The 21,139-nt window shown below is 35.1% G+C and overlaps 1 protein-coding gene across 1 annotated transcript in view; it reads left to right on the top strand.

Moving 5' to 3' along the window:
• Positions 1-18,308, top strand: part of LOC150077078 (IDLSRF-like peptide) — an 83,287-nt gene extending 64,979 nt beyond the window's left edge. The window contains exons 2-4 of the mRNA XM_090386944.1: positions 10,374-10,514; positions 13,117-13,269; positions 17,950-18,308. Of these exons, the coding sequence (XP_090243070.1) occupies positions 10,374-10,514; positions 13,117-13,269; positions 17,950-18,143 (488 nt within the window). The 3' untranslated portion in view covers positions 18,144-18,308. The remainder of the gene's footprint in view (positions 1-10,373; positions 10,515-13,116; positions 13,270-17,949) is intronic.
• Positions 18,309-21,139: the final 2,831 nt, after the last annotated feature.

Genomic DNA, 21,139 nt, shown 5'->3' with positions numbered 1-21,139 from the left:
TAAGACAGGATGCAGTTGTTGAATCACTAAAGTTAATTAAGTTCACAGTTTCCCCATTGAAGATTAAGCTGAAGATGTATCCTCCGTGGTAGTACAGGGGTTTCGCCACTTGTCATTCATTTGGAGAGGTCTGGATTCGATTTCCCGTCTATGAGTGGAGGAATTTCTTAAAGTCTCCCCAATCGAAGTTGTAGGTAGTTGATCCAGGCGGAGGAAGTAGAATTCAACAATTTTGTGAAATAATATTTGATCAATGCTCCTTTCCAGGTGAATTTTCTGTTGTATTCGAGTCTCTATTCCTGAGTAATGCAAGACACCTCACCTCTTCCATTTATCAGTGGTCATGTGATTATGTCGTCTGTTTTGTCAATGATATATCCCCTTCGTTTGCCCTTGGGAAAAAACGTTTACCACAACTGCTCCCTTTTTCTGTAGATATCGCTATGGTAACCAAGACGGATAATCTTCCCAGAGGAATACTTCAAGTCCAGGATAGCGATTAAATGTGCCATTTCGAACTGCTTTCGGTAAAAGCGATCGTCAAATGCTACGTGAGTTTTTGGTAACTGAAACACAACTCATATTATGATGATAGAAGAAGAGAGAAATCCAAGTCTTCATAAAATGCACGTTAGAATTGATACACTTGAGAATTGCTAATTTGTCATAAACCTGTATGGAACCATTACCAAATTACGTAAAGCAAAGGAAGTGGAAGAGCGGAGGTCAATATCTTATTTATACAATGCATGCAGTAAACAGTATGAACTGCCTTTCGGACTGTGCGCTAAAGAAACGCAATGATTATTGAAACTTGACAGGGGCACTCACTATTCTCTAAATATATAAGGTTATGACCATTCATTATGGGCAGCAGAGTGACAGAAGTTTGCTTCTTTGTCTGCCATACACTCCCAGTCTTTTCAAATGCCTTTCTGGGTTAATAGCAATAGTTCATTAAAAAGGACATCAAACATGCTTCATTATTGAAACAAATAGACTGTAATTAGGCATTTGCAACCGATGCAACTGCACCAGGTCACGTACACTTAGATTTACACTCAGTCTGACTTTACTTTCTGGAGAAAATGTGAAGTCAGACTGAGTGTCTTGGGTCTTTGATGTCTAGATATCATGCTATAGTTATCAAAAGTTCAGAATATCCTGTCCGTTGCCCTTATGGGTAGCGCAGGTGCTATAATCCCGTCCTTTCCACATCGCGTGGTAAAGACCTCAGTTCGGATTCCGTCAATGACGGGAGGAATTTTTATGGGCCTTTTTCACAACATGGCAGAGTTAGTCGGTCTCAGGCGAGGATAGCATGGTTTATTTTTCTCGGACACTCACTTTTCGTCCAACTAATAAACACTTTCACTATAATGCTTTTCATTACTGATCTATTCCATAAACTGATCCTCATGACTACGACTGCTGGCCTAGGTTCAATTTCTGCCTGGACTAAATGAACATTACGGACTTTCTTCACTCCATAGTTGTTGTAGTAGGGTTTTAGGAGCATCAGCGACTAAGGCCATATTGCTGCGTGTATTGTCTGTAAATTGCGTGTGTTCTGATATCAATTATCTGTTTGCTGGAACAAAAACCCGAGTTTCCAGGAGAAAAACCATGCTACTCTCTCCTGAGACCGACTAATTCAGCCACGTTGTGAAAAATGCCCTTAAAAATTCCTCTCGTCATCGACAAATTCAGGTCTTTTTCACCCGGTGTGGGGAGGACGGCGATTCTATCAACTGTCTATCCAAGAGGGCTCACTCCATAGTGGGTTAGTCAAGTGAATTTTGTTTTGTTTCTCCATCAAAAATCAGAATTTTTCATCTCGAAAAACTGGCAAACCGACCATAAAATACTGTAAATGAGGTTTACAGATAAATACACTGACCCCTAAGCGTGTTGTATCTGAAAACATCTAGCCAGTTAATAGAACTTTTGATTTTATAATAAGCGACAAATTGCCTCGCTGCTTATTCTGAACAACCCAAAGTTAGTCAGAGATTTTCAGAGCGTTTTCCAGAAGAGATAAATGACACTCTGCATGTATTAAGCTCGTTAAAATTCTGAATGTGAAATACTGAAGACAACTCCATCTTCTGCAAAAGACCATTAGTGCGAGCACCAAGCAGAAAGCTTTTATTTTTTTGTCTGTAGTCATAAATATTATCAGCGAGGTCTGGGGAATGTTGTTATTATCGCCAAAGCTGTTTGTATGTGACGCAAACTCATACAACCCAAAACGTATCAGGTTGTATGAATTTATGAAAAGTATGTACATATATTATCGAACTGCTTGTAAAGTTGTTTATTAAATAATGAACTCATTTTGTTTAAATAATTGCTTTCTATTAAACTGAACGTGAGTTGAAGTAATTAAATAAAAGCAAGTGGATAAAGCTATATTTGTAAACAAACGTGGTGTCCCTCTAACGGTATAGTTTAGACGACTGCAAGGCACCATTCACTAAGTAGGTAACGTGATATTTTAAGTTTTAGAATATATACTAACCCACAGCATCATAACGTTTCTTAATAACAACTTTTAACGTCATTCCCCTTGTTATGTAACAAAACAGCCCAATTCAAATCATATTATTTTTTATTAAAAAACCTGTGACTTGAAAAACGGCAAATATCATACTCTTGGTTTCTACACGAACACATTTGTAAACACCCCTTTTCACACCGGGTGGGAAAAGGCCTTCAATAACGGGAGGAACTTTTATGGACTTTTTTTCGCTCCTTGGCTGAGTTATTCTGTCTGAGGCGGGGACAGCAAGGTTTTTTCTCCCGGAAACTCGGGTTTTTCGTTCAGTAAAACAAGCAAATCGACCAGAGAACACGCGCAATTTATGGACATAATACACATGGGCAGATGAGTAAGTTCTCGGGTAGTGGTAATATGACAGTTATTATTATTATTTATGGTTGTAGAAACTTCCAAAAGGCGATTTCTGAGTTTGCCTTTGTGGTAATATGCGTAAAATAAACCATGGATTTCATGTGACCCCGCACAAAGTAATCTACGGGTCGGGTGATCGTGGTGGCTTTTGTACAGGGCCGACAAACCTATCGGTTGTGATAAGCCGTTTTTAAAAATTCGTAAATATTACGAGAAAAGTGGGCTGGTGCACATTCGCGCATAAACAACTTCTGCCGATTTGCAAGGGATGTCTTCCAACAGTTCCCAAATATTGTTTTCAGACAATGTAGATATGCCCTTCCTGAAAGCTTTGATGGTAAAAAATAAGGAGCATTAAGAATGTTTTCAAAAACACCACACCAAACATTAAAGGAAGAGATTTGTTAATAATGAGTACTGACAGTCTTATGTGGAGTTTCTTTCGCCGAGGCACGAGTGTTTCGAGAGTTGATAATTCCTTTTCTTCTAAAATGCGATTCATCTGTAACCAGAACATGGCTGAGAAATGGAGGATCATGTGCACATTGCAAAATGAGCCACGGACAAAAGTTTCTGCGTTTATTCATATTTTGTGGTAACAATTCTTGTGCAGGCGTTCTGGGAAATGGATACAATTGCTGTGCACGTAATGTCCTCCATACACTTTCAGATGAAACATTTACGCTACCTGACATCTTTCTGGTACTTACGGTAGGAGATAATGGTACAGAACAAAACAGTTGCTCTCTTTCATCCGTTGAAATCCCCCTCTATCTGCGTTTACTCGTGATGGTTTTAGCGTTCCTATTTCGCTGAGTCATCTCCCCACAGTGTCAAATGTTTTACGATTTAATCGAGTTGGAAATTTTCCAGCGTATCAGTGAATAGCACCCCAAAATCCTACCAGTTAACTCGACAAAAGTAACTAGATTTTTAGTGTCCCAACTCGATATTTAAGCTCTACTATCAGTAATAAAAAGTGACTATTATTGTTTTGGTCTGATGGCTTCCCTTAATCTTATGGAAAACGTACGCCAGATCCTCATCAAACATCATAATCTAACTATGCGCATTAATACGTAATTGAAGTCTTATCCTTCCAGGACTATTCCACTGTGGTGCAGAGGCCTAACGGTGAAAAAATCCCAAGCAATTCCTCGTAACATTCGCCTCATCATATCACTAAATGCCATAGCAAACATTTTATATATCATAATACACTTGTATCCAAAAGTTAAGGTTACAGCCATATTTTGTTTTATTTCATTTAAACTCAATTGTGTGTATTTTTATATTAAATTTGGCATCCGGTGAAAGGAGTCAAATTTAATTTAAAATAATTTACAAAGAGAATACGACTTTCAAGTAAGTCGGGGCCCGACGTATCACGGCCTGCCTAAGGGCTAAGACCAGTGTGATATTGGCTCAGAACGCCGAAACACCAAATTTCGAAATAGCAACAGAAAAATTTCATTCTCAATCAGCAAGAAAGAAGTGAACAATTTAAAAAATATTTCTATAAAGGAAATTAGGATCCGGATTCCGACCGTTGATAAACTATTATTATTTTATTTTTTGTTACGAAATTTTGAGCCAAATAAACATTATAAGCAAATCCCTTTAAGCGGTCAATTTGAATATGTCACATGCTCTCTCTCTCTTTCAAGATCAATTGAATACCTTAAAACTTGAAGAATAGCTGATAAATTTAAATGTCTTCTAGACCAGCGTTTTCCGATCTGTGGTCCTCGGACCACTTGTGTATAACTTTTCAAAATGTAGGCAACAATCCTGTTAACATTAATGGTAAATACAGATATACCTATAATAAACTGCATATGGTAATTACGACTACATATCATTATATTTAAAAAATAGTTATTTATATATTTGCATATTAGTTTAATCTTTTTTTTGTGGTCCGTATCTGAAAGAGGTTGGGAAATATTGTTCTAGACAATGCAAAAATGTGGCAATTGAACTGGAAATTGAATTTGAGCAAATAAGAATTCGCCCTGAAAAGAATGTTTGATAACAAACACTAAGGTTGGAACGATTGAGAAGAAAAATTTTAGGATCCACTTTTTCAACATTTTTAGACAGCTCAATCCAGTCATCGAAAGATAGGTATAAGTTGATCATAAAGTTCCAATATCGATTTAAAAATTCTGCGTATAGCCGGCGATCAGAAAGTCATCTCCTGCTCCGATTTATATGAAGAATTAAAATATTCACGAAACCATTTCGAAGGTAGTTTTTCCCACCAAAAAATCTCGCGATTTATGTGCTGAAGCAATTGGATGACATCCTTAGCAAATCTTTTCGTCGTACTGGGAGTTCTTGTTGCAAAATGGCCAAGCCAATGCTGAACAAAGCTTTTTCAAAGATGAAGTTAATCAAAAATCAAAAGCTTCATCAGTTAGATGGGGTGGCAAACTTATCAACTGAAAATGCTATTTCCAAGGATTTAGACCTCAATGAAATGATCGAAACATTTGCAACTGTTAAGGTTAATATATGTACTAAAATTTGGTGAATATGAATATGCTACTTGTTTATTAATTTTAAATTAAAAAATATATTTTTATTTGAAGAATTTAATAAAATGAATTGAAAGAAATAAATAATAAAACTATCGAAAAGTTTATATTTTATTTTGACCCAAAAAACCTTTTAGCTTATGTTGAGCCGCTGTCCAAACCAAAGTTTGGCTCAGGGCAGGACTACCCTTTGAGCCTGTTAGTCTCTAAATTACAATTAATAAATGTAATTGATTAATAAAACTGCGCTCTACAACATCCCATTTCTAATCCAACTCCATTGCAGGTTCTCTATATACTTTAAAAACAATCCACAGTCTCCACCTAAATACAGATACCCTGCTTCTTATTAAATTACAATTTCTCTGTATCAACAGGAGAACAACCTACATAATTTAATATCCGACACACACGAACGAACATGGAAGTTTCTTCAAGTCCATTTTAATTTCATTAAACCAATACTATATTGATCCATTCGTAGAATACATGGCATGTGTAAAGGATCGATGTTATATTGGTTTAATGAAATGAAAATGGACTTCAAACGGCATACATAATTTTTAAACTTCATCTATCATTGAAATACCCTACCTATTCTAAAATAATACGTAAATTCCACCTTCTTGACCTTCTGTGTAAATTTAACAAATACCAAAGTTTTTTACTTGAGTATTTATGATTGATTAAATTGAAATTTATGCCTCCCGTTGGTTATTTTTGTAAAGTTATGGTTTTTATAAATAAATAAAAAGAATCGCCCGATTACAGTAATTAAAATTGAACTGAGATTATTCCAATTTATCATATTTTACATTAAAAAACTATTAAGATCGTTTCCAATCTTTAGGGAGACCTTGACCTTCTGAAACAGTATGACACAAAATATAATTAATGTAACAACGTTTACAAATTAGAGAAACTTCTAGACGGCACAAGAGGGCGCAAATTTAAGTTGTCACGAGAAACTAGAAAGACTCATTAACATGACAATCACGACATCTACCCAGAAGAGTCAAGATTAAGCAAGACAAATGACGCCAGAGTATTTACTCCGTGGCAGCCATTAAGACTCTCCCGAGGAACAAAAAAAGAAAAAAAAAATAGAAAGAGAGAGAGGATTAAGTCAGACACACCTCTGTTTGTGAGGCGTTAACAAACTGAAAAGACCATTAGTGACGAAAAGTTGGGTTACAAAAGACTTTGCATTAGAACGTGAGTTTTGTATATACTGAGAAACTGAGTGCAAACAATATAGGTAAACGTCCAAAATGTCCTATTGTTGTGGAAGAATAGGTCTACCAGAATACTTTCACGTCCATTCTACTTGTCTTCATTGAAATACAACCTGTTTAGAGGGAGAAAGACAATTTCTTGACTGAAGCAAGAACAAAAGGTAGAAGTGCGTGAGCAAGTTATCTATAATAGTGAATGTTTGAAGCGTATAAAGATATGCCACTGTCTTACAAAGCATCACATTTTAGGCACCCCATCTCTTTCTGATATACTGGAGAACGACGTGCTTTTAACATTAAGGAGATAACCGAGTCCTTGGTCTCGGCATAAATGTGTTTATCGCTGGAAAAACGTCATCTGCTAAATTCTTTTTATTGTGAGGCTTAAAGGTTAATGGGTTGTCATAGAAACACAACCTAACGAGGGTAGAAGATTGCGGAAATAGTCTAGATTATGTCGCAACAGTTTTGCATTATAGAATTGGTCGGTAAGTCGCTGTTCAGGGATTTCATTGTACATAGGACTGATGCAATCAGACGTGCAAACATGTATTTGTTTATAAATTAGCCCTATTACTCCAGGGGCTCATATCTGGTGAGTATGGGCTTGGCACAACCAGGGTCCTCATTCTTCTCTTCCTTGGTGAGTCCCTTCTACTTCTGACTCTCTCTCTCTCTCAGGATAACTCAGAAAGAATTTTTTTCCTTGCCCTATATGGCTAATAATAATAATAATAATTATGTGCAACTTTAGAAGTGAAAACAAGATTTTTATTTTCAGAAATTTGCATTCTTAAAGGTGGTTTGCCAGTTAGGCAAAAATAACGAGTGGAAAAGAAATAAGAAAGATTTAGCTGTATCGTTGTATTTCCATGCGAAGTGCTGTATTTTTAACTCATCCTACTGGGGAACGATACGTAGCATTGTCAACTGTTTGATATTCCTGGATTTATGAGCTCGAAAATAAATTTCAATCATATTTGCAATATATAAATAACGATGAATTTTAAGCAGTCTCACTTGAAAGATTGTGGCGCCATCCTTTGACTCTAAATGTAATTAACAACTGTTCTGCTTCTAACCGATGGCTTGGTTGGCCTTAACGGTAATTTAAAAAATTAATTAATTAAATATATAAAAACTTTTGTAACCTAAACATACATCTTTATAACGTAACAGCATCATAATGAAGTGTTCTGTTTTAGATTACCAAAGGCGTGGTCACTTCACTATCCAATGAACAGCATTTATAAATGTTTGTAATAGTCTCGAATCAATGATTGCTTAAGTCTTTGGATTTTCAATTCCCGAGGCCATTAAATCTGACTTCCATTTAAACTATACATGTATTTATTAATGTAAACGCTGCAGTTGAATATCTCATTATTCTTAGAATGGAAAGAAGCATGTATTAATGGCCTATTATCGGAAAAATAGCAACAGGAAGCCTACTTTCTTTTGAAGGAAAACTCAACATATTGTGAAGTTTCATTACTTCGAAATACTCAGATCATCCACACAGAACGTAATACGTATTCGTTAAAAATCTTTCTGGTAGATCTTTTGTCAGAGTCTGATTACTGAGATGAAACATTTTCTCAGGGAAGACAGTAAGTCAATAACTTGGGAAAGGAAGTACGCTTATAATCAAACAACTGCATTTGCCCCAGCGATGATTAACAGTGCAACCAAAGGACTGAATATAGGCTTTATTAAGCAAAGAAATAAATTATCTTCTCATCTTTCACCTGCTAGTTCACAGCAGTTTTGCAAAATTCGATATCAGGAGCAAAAGGCACAGAACAACGTATGGTTTATCGTAAGCAAACCATCAATATTCTGTGTCGTATTCCATAAGTGCTTTACATCCTAACAGCCACAGAATAATAAACATGGTTATAGAAAACCGATCTAATGAATTCCACCTTTAAAAAAACAAAATAAACGAACTAGAGATACCCAAGGATTTTTATTTTGAAGGTCTTGATGCTGATTGGTGAAACAAAATTAATAAATTGATTATCTATTTTAATTAATTAATATTTTTAAATTATTTCCTATCGATATATTTTTTTCCCGGTCTAATTTTGTATATCCGGCGACAAGTCTTGGAAATTTCATATTATCTGCTGTTATCCATCGCTGATTTCTTTCTCCTGGAGTGCCCATGCTTCAGTACCATCTAATAATGTTGGTACTGCCAAAGAAGGTCCAGTTCTTATAAATCTTCTTGCTGAATCTTGTTTCAGATTATTTTTCCTTAAAAGACAGTGTGGGTTTGATCTGCTAAGAACAGTAATTTCTCTTGCTTCTGTATTCAGCATGAAAACAGTTCTTCGTAAATTATTTTCTAAATTACTAATAATGCCTTGGTTATCTGCACATAAAAGCATTTCTATTCTTAAATCGCTTCACAGTTTTGATGTATTCCATTCCTTAATTATATTATTTACATATATCTTTAGTAAAATTACGAAATCCCTCTGTCTGGTCATACTCCTGTGTTTATTTAAGTTCCTGGAGATAAACCTTTATCCTTGTAATAGCAAAACTTTTCCTGCATATTTATCTTTAAATATTAGTTGTAATTCTGCAGGGATTTAAAGCTATATTAAATTTCAAGTAGCTTTTTCACAATCTGTGTTATATAGTATATTTAAGTTCTTTTTGTTTTTCTCTGTTAATAGAATAAATATCATTCGATTCTTAGGCTGTTTAATTTTTCATTAAAAATTTCTTGCACATCACTACGAGTACTAGAAACTGCACTTCAATATTCTATCCATCTTCCCTGCGAAATTCTCGTCCAGTTGCTTTCTGACTGTACAGCAAAATTAGGATTCACTGTCGTTTTGAAACTAAAAACATTGTCGAGATTTTAAATTCACTCCCATTGATGTCATTTTCCAATGGAGTTGCAAAAGTCATCACTAATAGACTAGTCAAAGAAGAATAGACCTGTGCTCGGGGGTAGCACAATGGTTACAATCACCGTCCTCCCCACACAGGGTGGAAAAGGCCCAGGTTGAATCTCGTCAATGAAGTGAAGAACTTTTATTGGCTTTTTTCATCCTGTGGTTGAGTTAGTCGGTCTCAGGCAAGGACAACAAAGTTTTCTCTCTCTCTTTTTATATGAATGTATGTCCATACTGTAGTTTATAGATCAGTTTACAACGAGTATCTTTCACCCAATGGGGATTCTTATTACTCCATTACCTATATTTGTGTTTATTAATAATGCAATTCAAATGGAAGGAGCCACACTTTATAACTGAAGCAGATAGTAAAAGAATAGTCGGATTCTATATCTGCAATACTTCTACAAAATTTTACGAGCTTTCTTTGGCTCATTTCTTCCCTAGACACTTCTCATGTGTAATATAAATAAACGAGTATATTTTAATTTTGCCTCTTCTTGTGAAGAATTTATTTTTCAGTCATCATTTCGTATAGTTATTATTACGAATATCAACTTTTAATATTTACAATTAAAAAGATCTTTATACTTTTTTATGTTATGTTTATCCCGAGCAGTTAACTAAGTTAAGGTGTGTTTATAAACTCATAAAACTTGCAGGATAGACTTTATTGGTCTTTCTCCTTTTCTCTCTCTTAAAAATTCTTAACAGTTACGAAATGCTTAATATGCAAACTTCTACATACGAGTGTTTCTTCTCATTCTAGTGGACCCTGACAGATGTCATCCAACCCAACCATTCCGCTGTCCTGGTGATTCTACAAACTGTATCTCCATCCAGTACCTCTGTGATGGTGCACCCGACTGTCCAGATGGTTATGATGAAGACCCTCGCCTGTGTACTGCAGGTAAGCGTACACTCACTTTTGTGAGGTAGTAACACTTAATTACAGCAGTTTTGGATCATATAATTGGCAAACATACAGCGGTTAACTACAGAAAGTCAACCCCATCGCAAAGTTAGCTACTCCTAGTCGACGAATGGAAGTTTCAGAGATCAAATGATAATTTGATCAGAGATTTCTCTGGAGATAAAATGATAAACAAAGAAAACTGATATATTTCTTAGCTTCGGATACCCTTTGAACTTTGACTTCACGGCAACTGAAGTTGCTCAATTATGCTTCTGGCTCCAGACTAACCCTAATTTCAAACCTGATGATGGATCTGTAGATATAATCTTTGTTTAACTCCATTACGTATAGTGATTTTTTAAATTTTGTTCCATGGTACTTGTGCTCTTAATCATCATGCAAAATAGCATTTCAACAATCATTTGCAATCAAATAAGGTTTAGTAACCAAGAACTGAAATTTTCAAGTAGTATTTCTTTAAATTTACGAAAGCGGTTGGCTGTCTTATCACAGATACATAAACAGTTTAAACTAAATTTACAATCAGAAAATTTATTTGTCACAAATAAATTAGATTCAGAGATAAAAGAGTGCAAATATTTTGTGAGAGAGATAACTATCTATACAAATCATGCATCACAAACGGGGGCGGAACAAGTCTAGAAGGGCAGTGAGGCACTTCTTCGGATTCCTCACCCTAGTTCTGCACACTGATCATAAAATTATTCAGAGATAAATGAATTATGGACGAAACAGAGAGGGATGAGGCGCAATTGAAGATGGCATTTCATTCAATATACAATTGACCTGTATAAATAATAAAGAAGAGTGGGCGTATGTGAAGTGGACTTGTAAATACGATTTTCGAGACTATGAAAGCCCAAGAGACCATTGACGAGCCTTGCAACCGAAAGCATACGTCGTTTTTCTCTCTCATAAGGGTTAGACCAGAGTCTCTCAATCTTTTTCTTGTAGCTTCTGTCATCAGAACGGGAAAAAAAAAAAAAAACACTGATATTATGACGTTAGGCAGCATAACCAATTAAGTTGCAGTTACGTTTGGTTTGGGACCTTTTGAATATGGAAACGCAACCAACGTTGTGCATGCACAAAGAGATACAGAGAGTTTTATATACCAAAAATATTCCTGCTGAAATTTATCGTCATTTTGTAGATGTTTATGACAAAGGGCTGTGGTCATACGTGGGATAGCCACGTGTGGTCGCCGCCCGTGGTGAGCGTCGTGTGTCTCGTCTTGTAACACAGCAGCGACGCAGCACAGTAGCCCAGTTAACCACCCAATACAATGTAAGAATGGCAAGATTTCGTGTGCAGTGTTTTCTGTCATGCGGCATCGGGGGTTCCCCCAACTCCGCATATCCACATGGACTTATAGTGTTGCAGGTCAAGAGGCACCGGGGGTCTCCCGCACATGAGCCTGACATTAGCTCATATAGGCTATGGCAGTCACGGGTACCTATACTCACTGCGAGACACAAGACACAGCACCTTATTAGTGTATAAGGGCACATTATCACCAACATATGGAAATCTGTCACTTGGTCGGACGAATCTCGTTTCCAACTCTATCATGCTGATGGGCTTATCAGCATTTGGAGAAAGCAACATGAGACCATGCTATTTGGATGCACCATTAACGTTTGGCAAGCTGGAGGCACTGGCGTCACCATTAATCAACGGCCCGATAGCAACGTCTACTTTTCTATATCGTCGCCGACCAAGTACATCCTTTCCTGATTACAGTGTATCTCCACCGTCTACCAACAAGACAACTCGCCATTCCACAAGGCACTGCAGGTTGCTAATTGGTTTAAGGAACATGACAATGAATTCTTCTTCCTCCCATGGCCACCCAACTCACTCACTCGAATTGAGCGTAATTGGAACCTACTAGAAAAGGATATTCAATGCTGCGACCATCCACTCGACAATGTGCAAGCATGGTGGACACAGCTCATGGGTAGCACTACCACAGGATACCCTGCAACACCTTTTGGAGTCCATGCCAAGACGTGTAGTGGCTGTATTACGAGCAAAAGGTGGCCCACGAAGTATTAGAACAACCACGAAGTGTTGCTAATGCAAAGCAACTCAGTCTATGTTTTAATGCAGAAGAATGAATGCACGAAAAACCTTCTGAGTGATTTCAAGAGGGAAATCCTGGCTCACCCTGTAGTATGCAGTCCCATACAGTCCTTATTCGACCAGCTATGAAAGACAGCTAATCATACGAGAGCCTGATCGTATCAGACATCAAACTTCTATTACAACGACATAAATATTTCGTCAATTGTATTGGGAAAAAGAACCCGAACAGTCTCGCAGCTGTATTAAAAATCAAAATAACCGTATCTCTATGCACTATGCTAATTTTATTACAATCGCGAAACAAATATAGAAAATAAAACCCGATTAATTAAAGTGTAAATTTATGTACGCAGAAATACCGATTGTAACAACTTATTTCCTAGTAGGAAATAGGTTGTTACAATATGCCTTTGAACGAAATTGGAATTGTACACTAATGAAGTGTGCTTTAACTCAATCTGTTCTAAATCTGATATATTTATTTCAGCAAAACGCCCACCTGTAGAGGAAACCGCCAACTTCCTGCAAACTCTGCTAGGTAATCATGGTCCAAACTATCTGGAAAAATTGTTTGGTGCCAAAGCAAGAGACGCATTGGCCCCTCTGGGAGGTGTCGAGAAGGTAGCCGTAGCTTTATCAGGTAATAACAAATGTTATCTTTTAAATTATTTACTTTTCTTAATAGAATCTCTTATAAGAATCTCTTAATTTGCAAATTAAGAGATTCTTCTGTTGATTAAAAAAGTATTCTATCGCCAATTTTTACAACTTGTAAAATACTTTTCAAGTTGTATGAAAGGAAGAGAATTTGTTTTATAACGCATATTATAAAACAACCTCCCCCATTATTAATTTTATCTTTCTCCTTCTTTACTTAAGTGTGGGGAAGGTGCTATAGATGGTTGTTCAATAATTCATTGGCATGGAACAGCAAAGACTGCAGAAGTATGCAGGATATGTCTGGCTATTCATCCTGAATGTTCGCAATCGCTTTAGAAACATGGTGAATTAATGTAAAATTATTACTAACCTAAATTATAAATTGAGTAATAGGACGTAGGTTAGTAAAATGTGTGAACGCTATCATGTTCTTAATTATAGAATTTAGCATTCTCGAATGTTATGCAAAAGATGGGGAAAGATAACACCATCCTTGTTTTGGAACGATTTCACTGTTGTTTTCTTTAACTATATTGTGACTTAACTTCATTGAAGTACAGTGAGCATATATGTAGAAATATATGTAGTTATTAAGTATTACAATAATTTAAATATTTTTACTTTTATATGCAAAGTAGGTTCATTAATGAGTAAAATACATACCTGTATGTTAATACAGTCTGTGATAATATGATTGTCATAAATGCAATACTACACTTAGAGGTAATTAAGTATAAAACATTACAGCGGTTTCTCCACTTGTTATCGCTTGGAGTGGTCTGGGTTTGAGTCCCATCGACGACTGGAGGAATTTCTAAAAGCTTCCTCAACTGAGGCTGTGGTTGGTTAGTTGTTGTAAGGCTTTAGACGTATCAACAACTTAGGCCATGTTGCGCCGTATATAAAATATCTGTAAATTGCGTGCGTTCTGTGGTCGATTTATTGTTCGCTGGAAGAAAAAGCCGAGTTTCCGAGGAAAAAACCATGCTACCCTCGCCTGAGACCAAGTAACTCAGCCGCTTTTGGAACTGATGGGATTTGAACTCCGGCCTTTTCCACTCGGCATGGGAGAAGACTGCAATTATACCAACTGGGCTACCCACGAGGGCCTTAGGCTGTAGTTACTAATATCAGGTGAAAGGAGTAGGGATTCCCCACGAATTAATCCAGACATTTCAGCTCACACAACAATCAAATCGTCCCACGAACACACACTTATACTGACATAATAATATGCATGTCCGGTGTAGGCCCAGTAATTATAATCACATTCCACCTCACACTAAGTGGAGAACGCCAGGGTTCTGAAACCCCTTAATGACGCAAAAAACTTTTATGGGCTTTTTTTACTCGGTGATAAGTTAGTCGGTCTCGGGCGTGAAGAGCAAGGTTTTTCTTCCAGCAAAACAGTAAAATTGATCAGAGAATACACAATTCATGGAAAAAATACACATTGGCAAGTTCGGTCTTGGGTGGCCCTAATATGACAGTTATGACATAATATGCAATGATGCAATATGGTCTAAGTCGGTAATGTGCCTAAAACCAAGCAACTAAATATCTCCAAAGCTCACATATCGCAATACTAGTAATATTTAAATATGTTCATGCTTCAAACCACTGAAGACCGTTTGACCGTACCCATGAACCTGTGCTCATGATTCATTGTAATCCTCTAAGCATCCGAATAGGTTTGAGTTTAGAGATCGCTTAAACTCTCGATGGATGCCCACTACGACAGCTGGGAGCGAAGCTGCAGGCTTTATAGCATTCGTAAATAATCAAAATTGCTTTATTTTGAGAAAATTTTGCAAATTCCATGAAGAAAAGTGACCAAAGAAAAATGAAAATGTGTAGAAGAAGAATGTTTATGCACATAAATCCCTTAAGAGGCGAGAGGGATATATTTTCACGTTACGAGTAACCCTACTAACAGTTCAACAACAAAGTTTATTTTTTCTGTAAATTGTGTGCGCTTTGTGCCCCGTTTGCTGGCTTTCTTAAAATGACATCACTGTCCGAGGGAATAAACCTTGCAACCCTCGTCCGAGACCGAATAACTCTGCTAATATGAAAGAAAGAAAAAAAAAAAAAAAACCATGAAAGTTCCTGGTGTCATTCACAGGATTGCAGCCCAGTCCTTTTTTCAGACGATTCTCGAGAGGTGATTATAACCACTGTGCTCACTGCGAGGGCACATGCAAGACACAAAGAAAATATCTTCAGATATTTTCAATGAAGATGAAGAAAACACTGCAGGCGATGACACCAAGGAAAACGGTATATGTTGTGTAGTGCATGGTCCTCATTAAATAAAGAATGAATCGAATCGTGACTGAAAGTGCAGATCTTATGGTGTTTACAAATCGAATTCTGCCGAACGGGAAACGCAAAAAATCATTTGTATAAGAAAACAGCCCGATCTTAATAACAAAACAAAGGCCTCAATAAGAACACTTAATCAAACAAGTGCAATCTCAGAAATTTTTAGGAAAGAATTCTAAAAATATGTAGTACAATCTTTCTTTCAAATCTTTTGAAAATACTTTTATATTCAAAGTATTTTCAAGTTTCATCCTAACACTGAGCACGAACTTATGTAACCTGATTGGAAATTGAAATTAGTGAACGGCTACACTTACTGTGCGCCCCTGCGGGGAGCACAGTACATATAAGTACCGTTTTCCCCACACTGGGTGGAAAAGTTTGAATCCCATCAATGGCTCGAAGAATATTTATGGGCTTATGGGCTTTTTTCACTCCCTGACTGAGTTAGTCGGTCTCAAGCGAGGGTTGCGTAATTTTTTATCCCGAAAATTCAGATTTTTCGTTCAGCAAACATGCTGATGAGCCAAAAGCATTACAACAACGCTTACTGTAGTAAGAATAAATGTGTTTATCTTTTAATTAACATCGTGAATCGTGCGAATTACTTTTGAGATCGATCCTATGCGATACTGTTACAGCGCTAATTGAATGCCGCAAAAGGTAAGCTTTACATTGTAATCAGCAGAGACGCAGAGTTCATTATTCAAATGGATCGCTTTCCTTTGCCCAAAAATAAACAGTTCGGTACAACAGAGAATTCCTCAAGCTGGCCAATCATCAGAAAGCATTTTCTCCGTAAAAGAGAGAGGGAAAAAAAAACACTAAAAACCTAGAAATGTTTTCATTAGTCTTAAGTACTAGAAGGATGTTTGCTACCTGTTATCTTTCACCTAATTAAAGACTGATTTAATTCTTAGCCACTAGAAATAATTACGTTGTCTGCAAGAAACCATTTGTAACTTTTTAGACTCCCACGCTCTTGATCACCTCCTCAAGTTATCAGCATCTTCGTCTCTTACGTCTCCATCCTCATTTTATCTATCTCCAATTTCAGTACTAGAACTAACAAGGCGTATTCAGATTCTGAACTATTGCTCATCTATCCAGGGAATTTTGTACTGTTCGCCATCCTAAAATCAGTCCTTTTTCAAAAGCAGTGCATTACAGAAAATTGGAAACAGGGCCTGAATTGAGAAGAAATAGACTTGAGAAGAAAATAAGTGAGAAACAAATTACTTTTTTTATTCCATGAACAAAAAAGAAAAAAAAACTAATCTACAAAAAGCACGAGTGCAGCATCTTTCAGCCTAACACAGTGAATCGAATTACAGTGCCTGTGTAATATGGCAAGGCAACAAGAATTATGATAACAGCCAGTATAAAATAGAAGCAATAAATTCTCAAGAAAAATGTAAACAAAAAATAATATGGCATACCCAGTTCCAAAGAATTAATTTCTTATTCCATAACTCTAGAAGCAATGTCTCCGCGGTAGGCTTGATGAAACACTAACCTTTAGAACTTGATAAGCAGATTGACTGCTACTTAACTCCATAATAAAACAGGAAATTAGTAATACTATTTCTTGCGCAGAGCGTTTGATTTTCTCTTTTCTCATATAGCGAATTATTTACTAGAACAATTCAAAGGACTATTGAAAGTAATAAAAAGAATCCTACCATAGCTGAAAATTCCGTGGTGCTTTTGAGCAGTTGACGAAGAATAGAATTTAATTTAACTCTAAAATATAACGAAATTAGAAATTTGTAGAAGACTTAAACAAGAGTGATTTTTCGGCACTAATACTTGTCCTTCCGATTAAATAACAATGTGACCATCATCTGGAAACATGACAAATAATATCTCCTAATGCTGATATTGCTGTAAGCATTGCATGAGTTTTGTTATTCGAAATGACTTAAGAAAAATATTCATCGAAGCTGTTGCTGAAACATTCTATTGTAATGGAAATTCCTGTGTTTCCATACTAAGGGAAGATTACGCACATTTTTAAATAATTAAAGAAAAAAAAGAGGTGTCTCTCAATGAACAAATTTTACTTCTTATTTACATATTTTATATTAAACAAATCCTAATGTTTACAAGACCAATCGATATTTCGACTCCAAATTTCACAAAATTTTGCAATCAGACTCAATGCATCGGTCATCTATGCTGAAAAAAAATAAAGGCAGTTATATTAAATATTATTGTATTCCTATCTAGAGTAAAGATTTATAGTTAACAGGTTATTTTAACTTGCTCTATTTATCTTTGTCTTTCACTTCTTCCCATCAAAGCGGTTCGGTAATCTTACCCTCATTTCTTTCAGAGAGTGAGACTTTAGAAGATTTTGGTAAAGCTCTTCATCTGATGCGCAACGATCTTGATCATTTACGAAACGTTTTTATGGCAGTGGAGACAGGTGATTTGGGCCTTCTCAAGTCTCTCGGCATCCGGGATTCTGAGCTTGCAGATGTCAAATTTTTCTTGGACAAACTGGTAACCACCGGTTTCATGGATTAACTCCTACATCACTCGACGTTTCAAGATATCAGCTGTTTTATAAGTTTCTGCTAACCTACTGGCTTTTTATACTTGTTAAGAAAGTTAGGGCATTCGACATTCAGGATATGTTTCGCTTATTGCTGTATTATTTTATATCTTTCTTATAAAAATTGTTTTTTAAACGCGAAATATAGTTTGAAAATTACTGAAAAATATATTATTAATTAAAAACGCAGTCTAAATTTGATTTAGATAAGTTTGGTCATCATTTTGAATTTTTCGGCTTGTTTGACTTTATTTATATATATATTTTTTGGCTTTGTTTACCTTTTTCGGTTTAATTTATTTTAGTTTCGGAATATTTTGTGTTTTATTTTTTTCGGATTTTTTTTCGGCATTTTTTGTGATTATTTTTTTTTCAGGTTTTTTTGTCTTGTTTATTATTTTTTTCTGTTTTATGACCTTACAAACATATCCATGGAGGAATAAATTAAAAGCTTTGTAGTCATTTATATTCTGTGATGATTATCTATTTATGAAAACAAAATAAATTTTTAGATTCTTATCCAAAACCTGAAAGTCGCATGCCCTCTACAGATTATCACACGAACTAGTTAGCCACTGTATATATATTTAAAAAAAAAAAAAAAAAATTGGCATCGTCTGTATTCTTCTTCTAATGAAACCCTTAATGTTAAAAGAAAATAGCAATATTTGACTTGATAAAATTCTGTAGAGAGATAAATCTTCTACAATCCACTTGCCATCCATAGAATAGGAATACGTGGTTTCACAGCACCTGGTCATATTCAAATGCACATGTCTTGTTTACACAAATAAATTATTAGCGGCATTGTTCGCTTATTGTGTAAAGACATGCAAATGTAGATAGGAAAAAGAGAGAACTATTTTGGCAAAACTGTAAAGGGAAACAGATAATTAATTTATCTAATTTATCTAGAGATGTGTATTGTCGTAGACTTTTTTGGCTGTTGCAAGCAACAAAATGTATATAAACTATTTTTGTTCTTTACATCTTCCTTTTTGTTTGTTTTCTGCAAAGGATGTGAGTGTTTCTATTAAAGAAAATAAATAGTTTGTTTTAGCAGTCGGTTTAAGAAACCACTGACTTCCGCTACTAATTTATTTTGCTTAAAGATAATTGAAACTGCTCTAACATAGGAGAGTATATATTTGAAAGGCAGTGTGATTATTTTCAAAATCATTAATGTCATAGGCTTGTACAAAAATGGCTCTAGAAATACATCGAAACGTTTGCTTCATATTAATGATATATTTTTCTAATACGTTTCTTGTCAATAAATTAAAATGGCTTGGTATGAACGAATAACGTTTTGTCATCTCTTCATAAAATTCTGCACTATTACCTGCTAAAAAAAATGCAATTTTTGTAATTTTGGCTATTAATTATTTTGTAATTAATAGCCAAAGATTTAAGTCAATAATTAATAGCCAAAGATTGTAAGTCAACAATTAATAGCCAAAATTACAAATTGTAATTTTGGCTATTAATTACTTTGTTCTTATTTATTATTAATGGTAGTCAGCCTTTGAATTATACTTCAGCTTTGAGAACCCAATGACAGTTTAATGCACATAAATCATTTAACTGCTTTTTTATTAACTTTATTCGAGCATCGAATAAGGGTTGATTTTCACAGGCAACAACTGATATGTTCAAATAATATATTAACCTTCAGTAAAAATCTAAATACTACTCTTTTGGAGTTTACAAGTTTGGCTTGCTTGAAAAGCAATAAAAATATATCATCAGTGATATGCCTTCTTCATTGCACAAAAATTAATTTTAAATGTATTGAGAATATGTCACAAGCCAAATAGTCAAAAAAAATTATACAAATAAAATTAGTAATTTTTTATAATAAAATAATAAATTGGTAACTTAATATAAATAGAAACGTGTCATATTATATATCTGTGCATTTTATATTCCATATAATATTATTTTCTAAATAAATATTTTAAAAGCCAAATATTACAATAAAAGAGATTTAAAAGATAACCATTTCCATCATATTTATTTATTTATTCTTGAATTTAAATATCGGATATGATGCAGATGATATAAAATAAAAACAGCACCAATCTAACGTTAGTTTTTGAATATTTAAGACAGTTTTAAACATTTTAAGGTCATTCATCTCAACCTTGAAATACAAGTATTTATTCAATCTCTATTGTTAATATTTGGCTACAAAAATAACGCACAATTTGTACATTATGCAACTCCCTCCTTTTGTTTTTTGCATTTTAGATTTATAATTTTAGAATTACGTGTCCAGAAGGCTAGTGAAGGAACTAGTTTTAAAAACTGAAGCTTGAAAGAGTAATTTTTTTAGCATTTTAACTGAAGTGAATTTCTCTCTTTCTCTATTATAGACTATTAGGTATACATTTTCTTTGAGAAATATATAACTTTATATATATGTTGATAAATCGCTTAGCAGGTTTTGTAAGGCATAAATTATGGACATCCTTGTTCAAAATGATCATAGTAACTTTGCAATAACTATTTGGTAGTCTCAATTAGGTTATACAAACTATATGTTCACTTGATTGCAGATTATGTTCAGCTACAATTCTTCTCCCCGCAATAAAACTATCTGTCTATATATATATATATATATATGGATGTATGGAACTCTAACGAAACCAATAAATCAGTTACTGGCAATATGTTTCTGTCTCCATTTTTCTTCCCCAACATTGCAATCATTGACCATATTTATGAGAGTACAAAAAGGGCGAGATCCCTCGACGTCCTTTGTAACTTTTTTCTTTTTAAGACACTTCCCATTGCCCTTGACTTTTGTAGCGTATCAATTGACAAATGAATTCATAATTTTTGCGAACTGTAGTATAATCTATGGAGTTATAAATTTACTTTAAAATTATTTAGAAATTCGTGAAAGGGCATGGTCTAGGGATCTGCATATGTTCACATGGCTTGTGCCGTCTCTGATGAGAATGAT

This window comes from Mastigoproctus giganteus, chromosome 12, assembly GCF_048544385.1.
Source record: "Mastigoproctus giganteus isolate SK-2022 chromosome 12, ASM4854438v1, whole genome shotgun sequence".
In the NCBI taxonomy this organism is placed as follows: Eukaryota; Metazoa; Arthropoda; class Arachnida; order Uropygi; family Thelyphonidae; genus Mastigoproctus; species Mastigoproctus giganteus.
This window is presented reverse-complemented; position numbering and strand designations above follow the sequence as displayed.